The 16582-nt window shown below is 49.2% G+C and overlaps 2 protein-coding genes across 2 annotated transcripts; one reads left to right on the forward strand and one right to left on the reverse strand.

Annotated features, from left to right (window-relative positions):
• The first annotated feature begins 102 nt into the window (after positions 1–102).
• On the forward strand, positions 103–4895 carry LOC138821568 (protein MENT-like). Its single transcript, XM_070013943.1, has 2 exons — positions 103–1258; positions 4772–4895. Exons 1-2 carry the CDS (start codon positions 230–232, stop codon positions 4790–4792), a joined length of 1050 nt encoding a protein of 349 aa, XP_069870044.1. The 5' UTR covers positions 103–229; the 3' UTR covers positions 4793–4895.
• Positions 4896–5514: 619 nt separating this feature from the next.
• Positions 5515–16582, reverse strand: LOC138821569 (CDC42 small effector protein 1). The gene is made up of 5 exons (XM_070013944.1): positions 16445–16582; positions 11568–11870; positions 10473–10583; positions 9505–9592; positions 5515–7692 (listed from the first exon to the last, which is right to left on the reverse strand). The coding sequence occupies exons 2-4, from the start codon at positions 11619–11621 to the stop codon at positions 9518–9520; spliced, it is 240 nt and encodes a 79-aa protein (XP_069870045.1). The 5' UTR covers positions 11622–11870; positions 16445–16582; the 3' UTR covers positions 5515–7692; positions 9505–9517.

The raw sequence follows: 16582 nt of genomic DNA on the forward strand, positions 1-16582 counted from the left end.
GAGATAAAGTCTGTATCAAGGAAGTAAACGACCCTTGTCCCATCCCCTTACATCACAATCCGCCTTTTGGTTCTAGCTCGGAATTCTCACTGGCCCAGGTTCCCTAGGATTTTGAGCTCAGCCCCACCTCAGGGAGAGGACTTAGGGGAGGGGCGTGGGTCGTGGTGAGTGGAAGGGAGGGAGAGAAGGTAGGAACCCGCCCCCTCCCAACCCCAAGCCTCCCAGCCCCATGGTCCCCGCCGCCGGCGTGCTGCTCTGGGCCCTGCTGCTTAGTCTGGGGTCCCCGGCGGCGGGGGCCCACAACTCTACCTCGGCTCCCACGATGACCACGGGGATGCAGCGGGTCAGCTTCCGCTTTGGGGCTCCAGCCCGCAGCCGCAGGACCACAAACAACGCCAACCAGACCACTCTTCGGAAGCCCAAGATAACTCTGGAGGACGAGAACGATGCCCTGGCCACCGCTGACCGCCTGGCCGGCCCGGCGGCTGCCGAGCTCTTGGCCACCGTGACAGGCATCAGCCGGACGGCTATCCCCAGCCCCAATGAGGACGAGGACGGGTCTTTGGAAGAAGGGGTGGTGATTGATGCCCGAAAGAATAACACCAGCTCTGGGACGCCCAATACAACTCCCAATAAGGTGTTAAGTTCCAGCGCCCGCAAGGTGGTTGCTAACAGTCAGGATAAAGAAATCAGGATGACCACAGACCTGCCGCCCCTCACTGCGAAGTACACTGATGAACTGCTGAGCTCCGTGGCCTCCCTCAACCAGTGGTCCACCGCGGGCTCCACCCCCAAGACGTGGCCATCATCTTCACACACAGCCATGCCAGCTCCTGAGGATCTGCGGTTGGTGCTGATGCCCTGGGGCCCATGGCACTGCCATTGCAAGTCGGGCACCATGAGCCGGAGCCGGGCCGGGAAGCTGCAAGGCTTATCTGGGCGCCTCAGAGTTGGAGCACTGAGCCAGCTCCGCACCGAGCACCGACCTTGCACCTACCAGCAATGTCCCTGCAACCGACTGCGGGAGGAATGCCCCCTGGACCCCGGGCTCTGTGCTGAAAGCAGCTGCAGCTCTCAGACGACCACCACCTCCCGGACCACCACCACCACCATCCTGCCCCCCATCCACCTCCGACGAAGACCCCTCCCGGTGCCTCCCACCACCCCCAGCCCAGCTCTCGCTTTTTGGAAACGGGTCAAGAATGGTTTGGAAGATATCTGGAATAGTCTCTCTTCAGTGTTCACCGAGATGCAACCAGTAAGTGTTTGAATGATGAGCCAGTATCTAACAATTGGGGATACTAAGCAAATCCTGTTGCTATGCCAGTGTTTGCATAGACTGTTACTATCTTGGTTATGGATTCATAAGATGCACTACTTATTCATATTATCGTTGGCCATTCTACCCATTTCCATTTTTCCTTTTGAGACAGGGTCTCAGTATGTTGTCTAATCTGGTCTAGAACTTCAGGGCTCAGGTGATCCTCCTGCCTCAGTCTACAGAGTTAGACTACAGTCTAACTAGACTCAGTCTACAGGCATAGACTACTATACTTCTTTTGTTGTTGTTGTTTTTCCATGCTGGTCCTGGGTTTGAACTCAGGGCCTAGACGTTGTCCGGAGCTCTTTTGCTCAAGGCTAGTGCTTTACCTCTTTGAGCCACAGCTTCACTTCTAGTTTTTGAGTGGTTGATTGGAGATGAGTTTCATGCACTTTCCTGCCCTCAGTCCTCAGATCTCAGCCTCCTGAGTAGGTAGGATTACAGGCATGAACCACCAGTGCCCAGCTCTGAACTCTTTTGTGCTGGTAGTAGGGCTTGAACTCAGGGCCTAGACAGTCCCGTAGCTTTTTCACTCAAAGCTGGTGCTCTAGCACTTGAGTCACATCCCCACTTCTACTTTTTTTTTTGTCTGTTGTGGGGCTTGAGCTCTGGGCCTGGGCACCGTCCCTCAGCTCTTCAGCTCAGGCTAGCACTCTACCACTTAAGCCACAGTGCCACTTTCAGTTTTCTGGTGGTTTATTGGAGATAAGAGTTTCACAGCCTTTCCTGCCTGGGCTAGCTTTGAACTGTGATCCTCAGATCTCAGCCTCCCGAATAGCTAGAATTACAGGCATGAGTCACCAGCGCCTGGCCTTTTTTTTTTGGTGGTCATGGGGCTTGAACTCTGGACCTGCGTGCTGTCCCTCAGCTCTTCAGCTCAAGGCTAATGCTCTACCACTTGTGCAAACAGCACCACTTCCTGTTTTCTAGCAGTTAACTGGAGAGAAGAGTCTTCTGGACTTTCCTGCCTTGGCTGACATTGAACCTTGATCCTCAGATCTCAGCCTCCTGAGTAGGATTACAGGTGTGAGCCACTGGCACCCAGTTCCCACTTCTACTTTTTGGAGAGAAATATGGACATTCTTGCTTGGGTTGGCTTTGAACTACAATACACATACAGTACTCTTTAGTAGCTAGGATTACATGCATGAGCCATCAGGCTAACTTGGTTTATTTTTTCTAGTGTTGGGGATATTGAACCCAGAGCCCCATTTTAGGCAAGCTGTCTGTACTCTACCACAGAGTTGGAGCTTTTTTTTTTTTTTTTTTTCTTTTTTGCTAGTCCTGGGGCTTCAACTCAGGGCCTGGGCACTGTCCCTGAGCTGCTTTTGCTCAAGGCTACCACTCTATCACTTGAGCCACAGTGCCACTTCTGGCCTTTTCTCTTTATTTGGGTCAGAGGAATTGAACCCAGGCAAACACTCTACCACTAAACCACATTCCCAACTTCGGTGCTTTTTATTTTACTATGTGGTACTGAGGTTTGAACTCAGGGCTGCACTTGCTAAGCAGGTGTTCTACTTCTTGAGCTATTCTATCAGTTTTTTTTGTGTTTTGGTTTTTTTGGTGGTAAGGCTTGAACTCTGGGCCTGGGCACTGTCTCTGAGCTTTTCAGCTCATGGTGAGCATCTTTTCACCCTGGTTATTTTTTAAATAGGGTCTTGCTTTATGCCTAGGTTGTGATCCTATTTGTGCTCTCCTCCCTGCCCCACTTTTTTTGTCAGTTGTAGGACTTGAACTCTGGGCCTGGGCACTGTTCCTGAGCGTTTTAGCTCAAGGTGAGGGCTCTACCACTTGAGCCACAGCACTGCTTCTGGTTTTATGGAAGGTAATTGGAGATAAGAGTCTCATAGACATTTCTGCCCAGGCTGGCTTTGAACCGCGATCCTCAGATCTCAGCCTCCTGAGTAGCTAGGATTACGGGTGGCACTGGCGCCCAGCTGTGCTTCCCTTTGTTGCTGGGAAGACAGATGAGGGGCACTGTGTCCAGCTACTGCGCTTCCCCCATAGCTTGGGAAGTCAGGTTCCCCTTCCCTCCCCCCAAAAAGGCCAGAAGTGGAGCTATAGTTTAAGTGGTAGAGCACTAGCTTTAAGTGAAATGGCTAAGAAACAACATCCAGGGCCTGAGTTCAAGCCCCAGTGCGGGCATACACACACATGCAAATCCTCAAGAAAAGGACAGTCCTTTGCTTTACCAAGAATTATAAATGTTTGAATTGACCTGATAGAGTAGTCTTAACTGCTAGGGATAATGGGTATGTGAGAGATAATAAAGGGTATATAGGGCTGGGAAGCTGGCTCAGTGGTAGAGCACTTGCCTTGCATGCCTGAGGCCCTGGGTTTGATTCCTCAGCACCACATAAGCAAAAAGAAAAAAAGCCGGAAGTGGCGCTGTGGCTCAAGTGGTAGAGCGCTAGCCTTGAGCTGAAAAGCTGAGGGACAGCACTCAGGCCCAGAGTTCAGGCCCCACAAGTGGACCCCCCCCAAAAAAAATAAAGGGTATATATACAGAGTGATTTTGCTGGCTTATAGGCATTTTTGGTGGTAATGGAGTTTGAATTGCTAGGCAGCCCAGTATTATTTTTAGTATAAAAATGAAAAGCCAGGCGCCATTGGCTCACACCTATAATCCTAGCTACTCAGGAGGCTGAGATCTGAGGATTGTGGTTGAAAGCCAGCCTGTGTAGGAAAGTCTGTGAGACTTTCACCTCCAATAAACCCCACTACAAAACTGAAAGTGGCGCTGTGGCTCAAGCAGTAGAGTGTTCCCTTGAGCTGAAGAACGCAGGGACAGCGCCCAAGCCTAGAGTTCAAGCCCCATGACCGACCAAAAAAAAAAAAATGAAGCATGGCTGGGCTGGGAAGGTGGCTTATTGGTAAGTGCTTGCTTAGCATGCATGAAGCCCTGAGTTTGACTCCTCAGTACCACATACTCTGAAAAGTCAGAAATAGTGTTGTAGCCCAAGTGGTAGAGTGCTAGCCTTGAGCAAAAGAAGCTCAGGGACAGTGCCTAGGCCCTGAGTTCAAGCCCCAGGACTAACCAAAAAAAAAAAAAATCAAATAAAAGAAGCATAGCTGGGTACCAGTGGTTCCTGCCTGTAATCCTAGCTACTCAGGAGGCTGAGATCTGAGGATTGTGGCTTGAAGCCAACCAGAGCAGGAAAGTACATGAGACTCTTATCTCCAATTAAGCACAGGAAAATAAAACAAAGTGGCAAGTGGTGCTGTGACCTCAAGTGGTAGAGCACTAACCTTGTGCAAAAGGAGCTCAGGGACAGCGCCCACACCCAGAGCTCAAGCCTCCATGCAAGCAAAAAGAAGAAAAAAAGCATAAAGACAGCTGTAGGATCCATGGAGTCAGGACTTGTCAAAGGGTAGGATAAAACAAGGAAAGGATGAGACTATAGATCTGGTTATAATTTCCCTTCTCTATTTTTTCCCCATATTCAGACAGACAGAAACCAGAGGTAATGGCCACTTCACCCACAAGAGGCGCTATCAGCATCTCAACCTGTTGCTCCCCATTCAATCCCAGAACCCACTAGATATTTTTCATATAAAAATACAAAACTGAAAAATTACTTGGTTTTGTGCCTTTTGTTGGGTGGTGCTGGGGATCAACCTTAAGGCTTTGTGCATGCTCAACAAGCACTCTTCCACTGAGCCACCCCTCCCTTCAAAATCTGGTTTTGTGTCTTTTTTACAGAGCTATTTGAGGATGGCCATAATACTTTGCAGCCCCACATTTCAGAGCCAGCAGCCTCTGACCTTCATGTCCCAGGTTGTTTAAAACAAGGAGGAAAGACTCCAGCCATTGGAAGATTGCTGTTTCTCAGGGCTGGGCCCTTTCTCTCTGGAAAAGGCAGTATTGGCACAAAATTCCACTTCAGACACTTTCCTCAGCCACATCCTTTTTTTTTTTTTTTTTTTTTGTCTGTCATGGGGCTTGAACTCAGGCCTAGGCGCTGTCCCTGAGCTTTTTTGCTCAAGACTAGCACTCTATCACTTTGAACCACAGATCCGTTTACAATTTTCTGGTGGAGATAAGAATCTCACAGACTTTCCTCTGCCTGAGTACCTTTGAACTACTATCCTCAGATCTCAGCCTCCTGAGTAGGATTACAGGCATGAGCCACCAGCACCCAGCTTCACATCAATTCTTTGAATCCAACACAACACTTGTAGTAATTACTCTGCAATTATTTTGCTTACATTTTTTTATTTGAAAAATGTATTTAAAAGTCTTAACAATTTTTCAATATAAATTATGACTCTCAAACCCGTTCCTATCACTTTATTGTTAAAGTGATGCTAGCATACATGTAAGAGAAGGTAGCTCAAGGCAAGAGAGCACCAAAGAGAAGACTGTGTCCAAAGAACAGGTATTAGGATGAGGCTGGAGGTCTGGAGTCCCCAACCTTTCTACCCTATCCTGTTACCCCTTTAGATCTCTAGTCTAGTGCACTCCTTTAGGGCGGCAAGGTAGGCTGCTTTTAGAGCACCTAGATTGATGAAACAGAATAAATTGGTAACAGAGTAAATTGATGACCGGTCTTAGACCCTAAAAACTGCAGGAAGTACATTGGAACTGGAAACATGGTAGAACCTCAGCCACTGTAGGTGGGGACAGACTGGACAGACGGTGGAATCAGCAGAATGACTATCAGTTCCTACAATCCTGACCCCACTACCATAAAACAGGCTTCCTATACCAGAGCTAATGATGCCAGATTTCTTGTCTTAGAGCAGGCAGGAACTCTTCAGTCTTATTCTGCCTAATTACCCTTAAGAAAGGGCCAGAACAAACAAACAAAAAAACACCTGAGAAAACTGAAAATGCCTAAAGACCCTGCTCTCCTACATTGCTCTCCCTTCTATCTAAAGCACTGTCTAGCCAGGTGAGAGTGGGACATGGTCTTCAGACAAAACTCCCTGAGTCTTATTTGTGTCTGGTTCTAGGACTAGGGCACAGAAATAGAACTTGGGGAAGACAACTAAGGTATGTCTGCCGCTTTTACCTCCCCTTCCTCCAACACCAACACACCCTAGTCATGTCTCCACACTGCCCCTCTTCCACTGAGCAAGAAAAGAAGCATAGCGCATGTCCACCAGAGAAACTTGAACTCCTGCAAGCACAAGCAACACATTGAATAAAGATTATGAGCAGCTCTTTTGAGCATATTCTATTAGGGGGCCTGGGTCATCCATGGGTCAAGCTGAACATGAATGAAATCACTTAAGAGAAACATCTTTGGAGCTGTGGCTCTCAACTGTAAGTGATTTTTATCTTAGGAGGCATCTGACAATTTCTGGGGATATTTTTGGTTGTCTTAACTGAGATGGGCCAGGGATGCCACTAAATAGCTTGTAAGATACAGCTCTTCATTACAAGAATGTCTGTAATGTTCTAGCACCTCCCCGTGCTTGCATGCTATGAAGATCTTATGGCCATTACTCTCTGATAACTGTTTCCCACCTACTCATCTCACTGTCCCTAAGGATGAAGTCCACTTCAAGACCTAGTTTTTCTGCAATCTGTGGCTTTCTATCCACCCTCTCTTCCTCCTCTCATCTGGGCCAGCAGGGAGGTTGGCAGAGGATATGCTAGGTCTCTCCAAGACTTAAATGGAATGTCATCTGGTTAAGAGCCACCTCATACCTCTTATTTAACGAAGTTCCTAATAGGGAGGAGGTTAAGGACAGAGGTAGTAGCGGGATAGGGCTAATTGAAAAAACTCAAATTAAAATTTTTTTTTTTAAAGGGAACATTGTTGGGATGCTAGTAATGCTATAGAAATACAGGGTTAGAGGACCAACTCTCCCTGATACTGGGAGAGTGAAACTGAGGAGCTTAAGATCTGAAATCTGAAGAGAAAGAGTGGATTAGGCAGTGGTCCCCCTTCCAGCCCCCTGATATCTGCTTTAGCTCATTCCAGAAGGAAAAGAGGTATACAGGGAAGTAGGAGGCGTCTCAGCAAAGCTAACTTCTGCTTTGTAATCTCACCTACCTGCCCCATTTAAGGAATTCCAGATAAGAAGTTTAAAATAGTTGGTACCCAGACCATCATTCAGGAGAGGGGAATTCATTCCAGGTTTCCACAGAACTCCTAGCTCAGATCTCGGGTACCCAGGGCTTCCATTGAGCTCCTCTGGCCAATGGGTAATCACTTGGTCAGTCCTGCCGCCTTGACCCCATCACCAGGAGGGGCAATAGCCAGAGGAAGTAGAGGGAGTCCAGCCCCCACGCCTTTTGAGGCACTGTTAGGCAGGAAGGAAAGAGGGGCCCTTGGGTCACTGGTTCTAGAAGGATCTGGTAGGGGCAGCATTTCTTCTGGGCTGGACACAGAGTGGGAGCTTCAAGACACCAAAACCTAAATTGAAAAAAAAAAATCAGATTTGCCTCTAAGAAAAATCAAGACAGTTATGTAATGGTCTTGTAATCCCTCTGTACATCACCTTTATAACAATAAAAAAAAAAAAAAAAAGCCGGGTGCTGGTGGCTTATACGGATAACTCAGGAAGCTGAGATCTGAGGATCACAGTTCAAAGCCAGCCAGGGCAGGAAAGTCCCTGCGACTCTTATCTCTAAAAAACCACTCAGAAAACTGGAAGTGGTGCAGTGGCTTAAGTGGTAAAGTGCTAGCCTTGAGCTGAAGAGCTGAGGGACAGCACCCAGGCCCAGAGTTCAAGACCCACCACTGACATAAATAAATACATACATACATACATAAATAAATAAATAAAGCCAGGCTCATACCTATAATCTTAGCTTCTCAGAAGTTGAGATCAGAGGATCCCAGTTCAAAGCCAGCCTGGGCAGGAAAATCCATGAGACTCTTATCTCCAATTAATCACAGAAAAAGAAGTAGTACTAGCCTTGAGCAAAATGGAGCTCAGGGACAGCACCTAGGTCCAGAATTCAAGTCCTAGGACTGGCATAAAAAATATATGCATATATACATTACTTATGTATTTATGTATGTATTTATTCATTTAGTGGGTCATGGGGCTTGAGCTCTGGGCCTCGGCACTGTCCCTCAGCTCTTCAGCTCAATGCTAGCACTCTACCACTTGAGCCACAGCACCACTTGCCACTTCGGAGATAAGAGTCTCACAGACTTTCCTTCCTATGCTGGCTTTGAACCATAATTCCTTCCTGTGCTGGCTTTGAACCATAATCCTTACATCTCAGCCTCCTAAGTAGGATTATAGGCATGAGCCACTGGCCGCCCGGCTGGAACACACACACATACACACGCACACACACGCGCACACACACACACACACACACACACACACACACACACGCACACACACACATATTCAAGGCAGGGAGAATGTACGGGTAGTATGAATTTTAAACTATTTGTACAATATGCTCTTTCTCAATTCCTTTTCTTTCTTTCTTTGGTCATGGAGCTTGAACTCAAGGTCTGGGCACTGTCCCTAAGCTTTTTTGCTCAAGGCTAGTGCTCTACCACTTTGAGCCACAGCTCTACTTCTGCTTTTCTGGTGGTTAATTGGAAGTTAGAGTCTCATAGAGGGTTGGGAAGGTGGCTCAGTGGTAGAGCGCTTGCCTTGCATGCATGAGGCCCTGGTTTCTATTCCTCAGCACCACATAAGCAGGAAAAAAAAGCTGGAAGTGGCGCTGTGGCTCAAGTGGTAGAGTGCTAGCCTTGAGCTGAAGAGCTGAGGGACAGCACCCAGGCCCAGAGTTCAGGCTCCATGACCGAAGAGTCTCATGGACTTTTCTGTCCAGGATGGCTTTGAACCTCAATCCTCAGATCTCAGCCTGCTGAGTAGCTAGGATTATAGTACAGGCATGAGCCACTAGCGCCTGGCCTTGAGCTATTTTTGCTCATGGCTAGTGCTCTACCTCTTGAGCCACAGCTTCACTTCCGTTTATGTATGTGTATATGATTAACTGGAGATAAGAGAATAACATACTTTCTTGCCAGGCCTAGTTTCAAATTGTGATGTTCAGATGAGCAACTGGTGCTTGGCTCAATTTCTGTCTATATAATTATTCCCTCTGCCTTTCTGGATGGATCCATTCTGGAATCTTCTCATTCTTGCACCCCTACTTTCTATTCTTGTATTAGAAGACCACAGTTCTGTAACAGAGCAGCAGGGTACTGTGCAAATGGATGTTAGGTGTTAGGTGGGTTTCTCTAATAACTCACCATTCCTATGGAGCTACAAGCCCCTAGAATTGCTCCACGGCCTGTCTCGATTTCCTTTGGATCTCATCTGCTCCTGAACTGCACCTGTCTGTTGAAAAGCACACATGAGAACCCTTCCAAGTCTTCACATCCAACAGTAAGAGTCTACCCCGTGCCATCCAGGGAAGAGGTTTACCCATCTCCTTGACAATAATACTCATCTGAAAAGTTCAAAACCAACCACCCTTCTTGCTAGGAAAGTCCAGGTCTTCCCTTCATATTGCATTCAAGGTGAAGTAAAATGAGCCACTTACTAATAAGATCTCACAGAAAAATCCTCCCATGTGCGTTTTGTCATCAGTGTAAATTCATTACTATTTTTTTCTTGTTTTGGTCAGTCATGGGGCTTCACTCGGGGCCTGGGCGCTGTCCCTCAGCTCCTTTTGCTTGAGGAGACCACTCTACCACTAGTGCCACAGCACCACTTCCAGCTTTTTCTGCTTATGTGGTACTGAACAATCAGGGCTTCATGCATGCTAGGCAAGCACTCTACCAGTAAGCTACATTCCCAGTCCCATCATCACCATTTCAAGGCCCATCTCCCCACCTGTGAGAGCAGAAATGCATTCGATATTTTTTAGAACAGAGGCCCTCAGTTTTTTTCATGTCCCAAAACTGATAAGTTGTTAACAACTTAACACAGTAACAATATGATTTAATTGTGGCACTGATTTCACAATTCTTAGAAAAGATGGTTCTTTTAGGAAACACATTCCAACTATTAAAAAATATATTTGTTTTTCTCCAGTCCAACAAAGAATAGTATGTTAATGGTAAATATGAGGGAATGTAGGCCCAGAGATCTGAAATGCCAAGTCAGGTTTACACAACTAATGACCAACATTAGAATCTAAGATTCTTGCTTCCCTATTATGTTATGCCTCTTGCTTGATCTTCCTAAAAGGGTCCCAGTCACATTTCCTCATTACCATGGCAAGTCCATCTCCAGCCCCCATCTCCCCAGAGCCGATGTGAGTCAGGTGGACAAAATTCATTGGTTCCCCAATCATGGTGCGGTCAATCCGTCTTCTCTTCTTCTTCTGCTTGGAGAAGATAAGAAGCAATCAGGTATGTAGCCCCATCTCTAGTTACAGTGGAGAAAAGGGAAAGAGCCTTAAAAAAATCACTTAAGGAAGAGCTATGGGGCAGGTGGGAAGAGGGGATGTGGTACTGTAATAGGGAGGTTACTAAATAAGAAAGATTAGAACAACATAAAGAAGACCAGAGGACCAGAGTTACAGGGGCAGTACTTGGAGAGTGAAGTAATACTACACAAACAAAGGACATGGAAGCTGGATGCCAGTGGCTCAGGCCTGTAACACTAGCTACTCAGAAGGCTGAGATCTGAGGATCATAGTTTAAAGCCAGCCCAGGCAGAAAAGTCTCTGAGACTCTTAACCTCCAATTAATGACCAGAAAACCGGAAGTGGCGCTGTGGCTCAAGTGGTAGAGTGTTCACCATGTTCACCATGAGCTGAAGAGCTGAGGGATAGTGCCGAGGCCCAGAGACCAAGCCCCACAACCACCGCCACCAACAACAAAAAGACATGACATGCCAGCCTAGACAGGAAAATCCATGAAAGTCATCTCCAATTAACCACTTCAAAAATCCAGAAGTGGAGCTGTGGTTCAAAGTGGTAAAACGCTAGCCTTGAGCAAAAAAAGCTTAAGGACAGTGCCCAGGCCCTGAGTTCAAGGCCCACAGCTGACCAAAAAAGAAAAGACATGGCAAAGTCATTTATGGCTGATGAGGGAACAATGTGGGGGAACTGGCAGGTCTTACCTACAATCCTAGATACCTCTGAGTGGACAGGAACAGGAGATGATAGCTAAATTTATACTCTTCATCACACAGTTTCCTTTATTACATGTGAGCAAACACCTGCCTGGCCACAGAAACTGCCTCCCTGGGGGGGAGGGGGGGCGGAAGAGTAGTGTGCTTATCAGAAGACAGATCCTAGATGGTCTATCTACTTCATGGTAACTTATTTCTGGGCCTGTTGGAGTAAGGCGGGGAGACTCACCGGCTGGGGTTTCTCTACCACACAGCAGCCCAACTTATGCCAAAATTCACTCATATTCCCTGATGGTTCCAGCTTCACTCCTCTGCCAGAGGCCCCAGAGGGCACTTGCTCTGGTGCCTTGGCCACCCACTCCTTGTTTTCGTCCCGTTAAGGGCACCCTGGGTTCACTTGGCTGGATGGGTGTGGAGAGGGTGAACTCCTCAGGCTAAGCAATGAAGGTCAGGGTCTCAGAATCCAGAAGACAAACAGGGCCGGGGAAGGGTGGCAGGCAGGAGCAAGGCTGTCTTCCTCAGATTTAGAATCCTGGATTAGCAGAAATAAAGGAGGAAAAAAAGGTAATGAAAAACATAGCCCCCCCCCCAACAATCCCCCAGAAACTGTCTGATGTCCCTACCTTCCCAAATATCACTTAAAGGACATACTCCACCCCAACAGCAATCTTTTCCAATTGTAGGAACCTAGCCGGGGGTTGGAAGCTCACACCTGTAATCATTGCTATTCTGGAGACTGAGATCTGAGAATCACTGTTCAAAGCCAGCCTATGCATAAAAATACTAAAGACTCTATCACCAATTAACCGATAAAAAGCTGGTCTGAAGGCATGGATCAAGTTGTAGAACAGCAGCCAAGCCCCAAGTTCATCAAAGCCCTGAGTTCAAACCTGAACCCTGAGTTAAAAAAAAAAAAAAAAAGGGCCGGGCACAAGTGGCTCACGCCTGTAATCCAAGCTACTCAGGAGGCTGAGATCTGAGGATCACGGTTCAAAGCCAGCCTGGGCAAGAAAGCCCATGAGACTCTTATCTCCAATAAACCAAAAGTGGCGCTGTGGCTCAAGCGGTAAAGCACTCACCTTGAACTGAAGAGATTGAGCTGAAGAGTGCAAGGACAGCACCCAAGCCCGGAGTTCAAGCCCCATGACGGACCAAAAAAGAAAAAAAAAAGGGTTGGGAAGGTGGCTCAGTGGTAGAGCGCTTGCCTTGCATGCATGAGGCCCTGGGTTCGATTCCTCAGCACCACATAAGCAAAAAGAAAAAAGCCAGAAGTGACGCTGTGGCTCAAGTGGTAGAGCACTAGCTTTGAGCTAAAGAGCTGAGGGACAGCGCCCAGGCCCAGAGTTCAGGCTCCACGACCGGACCCCTCCCCCCCCCCCCAAAAAGGGAGAGAGCAGGGCACCAGTGGCTCATACTACTCAGGAAGTTGAGATCTGAGGATTATGGTTCAAAGCCAGCCCAGGCAGGAAAGGCCAGGAGACTCATCTCCAATAAACCACTCAGAAAACTGGAAGTGGCGCTGTGGCTCAAGTGGTAGAGCACTTGCCTTGAGCAGAGAAACAGCGCCCAGGCCCAGAGTTCAAGCCCCACCACCAACCAAAAACAAAAACCAAACACCTCACCGTTTGACTCTCCAAGAAAGCAATGGACCCCAAAGGGTTAAGGAGCAGTATGTTGGCACCAAGAAAGGAAAGAGGCTACAGGGTCTCCTCTCCTTTGAGGGTGGACCAAAAGAGTGTGGCAGAAATGAGAGAAGTTTCGTGCTACAAGCTTCAGCTCTTGTCCATAGGTTTAGGGCAGAAGGGGAGGGACATTTCCTCTGAAGAGGAAATAGTGGTTTTTTGTTCTCACAAACAAGACCTCCACCCTTTTCCTCCCATTTTACTTACCTTGCCTTGAACACCTAGATTTTAAGAATAAGATTCACTTCAGCCACTTAGTAAGCTGGTTCTAAAGAAAAACTTTTTTTTTTTTTTTTTGAATGATGGTATTAGAGTTTGAACTCCAGGCCTGGGCACTGTCCCTTAGCTATTTTGCCCAAGGATGGTGCTCTACTACTGGAGCCACTTGCCTTTTACTGATTAATTGGAGATGAGTCTTGTGACCTTCATGAGCTTTCCCTGCCTGGGCTGGCTTTGAACTTGAATCCTTTTTTCTCAGCCTCCTGAGTAGATAGGATTATAGGCATGAGACACCACCAGTGATTGCCCTAAGACCTTCTATAATGAGGAATTTCTTCCCTCTCTCAGTTTACTGTGCTTTTTTGTGTGTGGGGGTGTGTGTGTGTCAATTTTGGGGCTTTAACTCAGGGCCTGGGTGCTGTCCCTGAGCTCTTTTGCGCAAGGCTAGCACTCTACCACTTGAGCCAAAGCACTACTTGTTTTTCAGTGGTTAACTGGAGAGAAGAATCTCACGGGGACTTTTCTGCCCAGGCTTGCTTCGAAAGGTGATCCTCAGATCTCAGCCTTCAGCCTGGCTAGATTACAGGTGTGAGCCACCAGCACCCAACTCACTGCCCTTTCTTCTCATTTCCCTCAACTGAGATCACACGGCTCCCAGAATTCATTTAGCAGTTCCTTTAATACTTGACCTTGAGATCCTTCCTGAAAGCTGTTTACTCTCTGTCCTGCACTCCTGTGCATGTACCTGTTTGTACAGCATGGCCGTATCTCCATGTCTTGTGTATCTGTGCACAAGTACAGGTGCTGAGTATCTCTCTGTCCCATGAGGAATCATTTCCAGCTCCCCCACCCTTCTCACCTGTTCTACCTTGCAGCTCTGCCTTGCCTCACACCCTATAGGGCCCAGGCCTCCCTCCTTCCCTCCTCCCCTCATGCTGTGACCTGTTCTCTCCTCCCTCCTCACCACTCCTACAAGCAGGCTTCACCAGTCAACCAGACACAGGAACTTTCCAGTAGGGCTAGTGTTCAAGGAAGAACTTTCTGTCCTCCCTCCCCCACCCCCTGCACTGGTCCTGAACTTAGGGCCTGGGTGCTGTCCCTGAGCTTTGCTCAAGGCTAGCACTCTACCACTTAAGCCACAGTTCCACTTTCAGCTTTTAAGGTAGTTAAATGAAATGCAATCCTCAGATCTCAGCTTCCACAGTAGCTAGGATTATAGGCGTGAGCCACCAGTGTCCTTTTGACTACTGCCAGTCAAGGGTAGGGCCCATTTGGGCTTCCCTATACTCACTGCATTTCCCTATCCTGCGCTATAAGCAGCCAAAAAGATTCCAAAAGAAACGGTTTATGGATATTTCGAATCACATCCACTCACCAGGCCTGGAACCTTAGTGCACAGGTCTAGAACAACATAAAAACCTTTTTTTTTTTTTTTTTTTTAGTGGACTCAAGCTGAGATCACACAGACACTGAAATGCAGCTTCTAGGGGAGGAAAGAACCCTAGAGTCTGGGCTTTCTCCCACTTCCCTTCCCACCCCTGGAAGGGAGGAGTAATCAGGGCGGAAGTCAGAACCCAGCTGTCCAGAGTGGGGAATGGTGCTCATTGGAGAAGTCAGTCAGTCACAGGGTTTGTGGTGGTGGGTGCAGGTGGTAAGGATTGGGGGGAAGTGAAGAAAACAATGAAGAATCAGAGGAAACCCCCAACACCATGAGACAGCCCTTACTGAGACTGTAGTCTCCCCAACATTCCCCACTGTGCTCCAAGCTGAGTGGATCGAGGTGGAGGGTGCTGGCAGTGGGGAGGAGGAAGGAGAGGGAAAAGGGGCAGTGAGGGAACAAGGCCTGGTCTGTTTCTTTTCCAGGGATCTGACCAGAGCTGGGTGGAGGGAAAGTATGTGTGGGACTTGGCATGAAATGACCAATGACGTTGGGAACTGACCAGGAAATGCCATTCCCTAGGACATTAGGGTCTCTGAAACTTGGGGGTGGGGTGTGAAAAAGACAAGACAGGGTCAAAGTGGCAGCAGTTGGTGTGTGTGTGGGGGGGGGGGGGAATGGATGGAATCCAAGCCAGAAAGGAAATAGGAGTGTGTGGCTGTCATTCTCTTTTAAAGCAGCTAGAGAAGAGGAGGTTGGAGAAAAATGAAGTCCTCAACTGGTCAACAGAGGAGGAGGTGTCCACCGGTTTCAACCCCACAGTGAATGAATGGGAAGGGGCTGGGAAAACAGGAGCTGTCAAGGATTAAGGCAGTGGAAGGCCACAACCTGACAGTCGAGAAGTTCTGACAAGTGGGCCCCTCCGTTCCGAGCAAAAGTGAAATAAGGAACTGAGGAGGGCAGCCTCCAGATCTCCAAGGTCATGGCCTTAAGAATCTCAAAGCTGTTGGGGGGCAAGCAGGAGAAGCGGGGGGGGGGGGGGGGGGGGACAGGAAGGATGTACAGAGGTAGTTCCTAGGTCCTGTGGTAGTCCCAAACCGGTTCTCCCGGTCTGCTCCCTCCCGCCCCAAGGCTTCCAACCCGCTGCCTGACAAGCCTTCACAAGAAGCAGCTGGAGAGACGGAGAATGGAGACTGGAGTGGGCAAATCTGGCTATCAGCCCAGGGATGCAGCTGGTCGAGGGGGACCCTCCCCCCCCAGGCACGCAGGACTGTTGAAGGGCCTTGAAGAGGGGGTGTCGACCCTATATTTCAACCAAGTGACAAGTTGCCCAGCACCAACCCTGCCCTTCTCCCCCGAAGGTCTAGAAAAGGCTACGAGGAAACCGCTGGAGACACTCAGCTTCCCCTCCCCCAATCTATCCCATCACCTAGTCGCCCGTCCTGCCCCCCCCCCCCGGACCTCGGGGTCGCTTTGGGGCTCTGTCCCTGCTCTTCGCGGCCGCCTCGGTCTGACCGAGCCCTTCCCAGACCCAGCTACACGCCGTGTCGCCGGGCACAGGCCACCATCGAGGTTAGGGGCACTGGGCGAAGTCCCGGGTCCGTCCTTCCCCCGCCCTGCACCCCAATCACCTCTTCCCCTCCACTCTCCGCGGTCTCGGCCTGCGCACCGAGGACCGGTCCCCCCGGGAGCGCAGCCCCGGCCCCCCGCCCCGGCTCCGCGGTGGCCCCGTACGCCCTCCCCCCCCCCCCCCGCCCCGCATCCGGTGCGTCTCCGCCGGGCGCGGCAGGCGGGGCGCACGGCGGGGGGGGCGCTCCCCGGGCTCACCTGCTCTTCCCCGGGCATCGAGGTGTCCAGCCGCGGCTGCGGGCGGGGGGCAGTACCCGAACCCGGGATGGGTTCGTGGGCAGCCTCCACGGCGCGGCGCGGCGCGGCGCGGTGCGGAGCGGAGCCGAGCCGAGGGCG

This window comes from Dipodomys merriami, unplaced genomic scaffold (genome assembly GCF_024711535.1).
Source record: "Dipodomys merriami isolate MVZ:Mamm:240054 unplaced genomic scaffold, mDipMer1.0.p SCAF_92, whole genome shotgun sequence".
Classification (NCBI taxonomy): Eukaryota; Metazoa; Chordata; class Mammalia; order Rodentia; family Heteromyidae; genus Dipodomys; species Dipodomys merriami.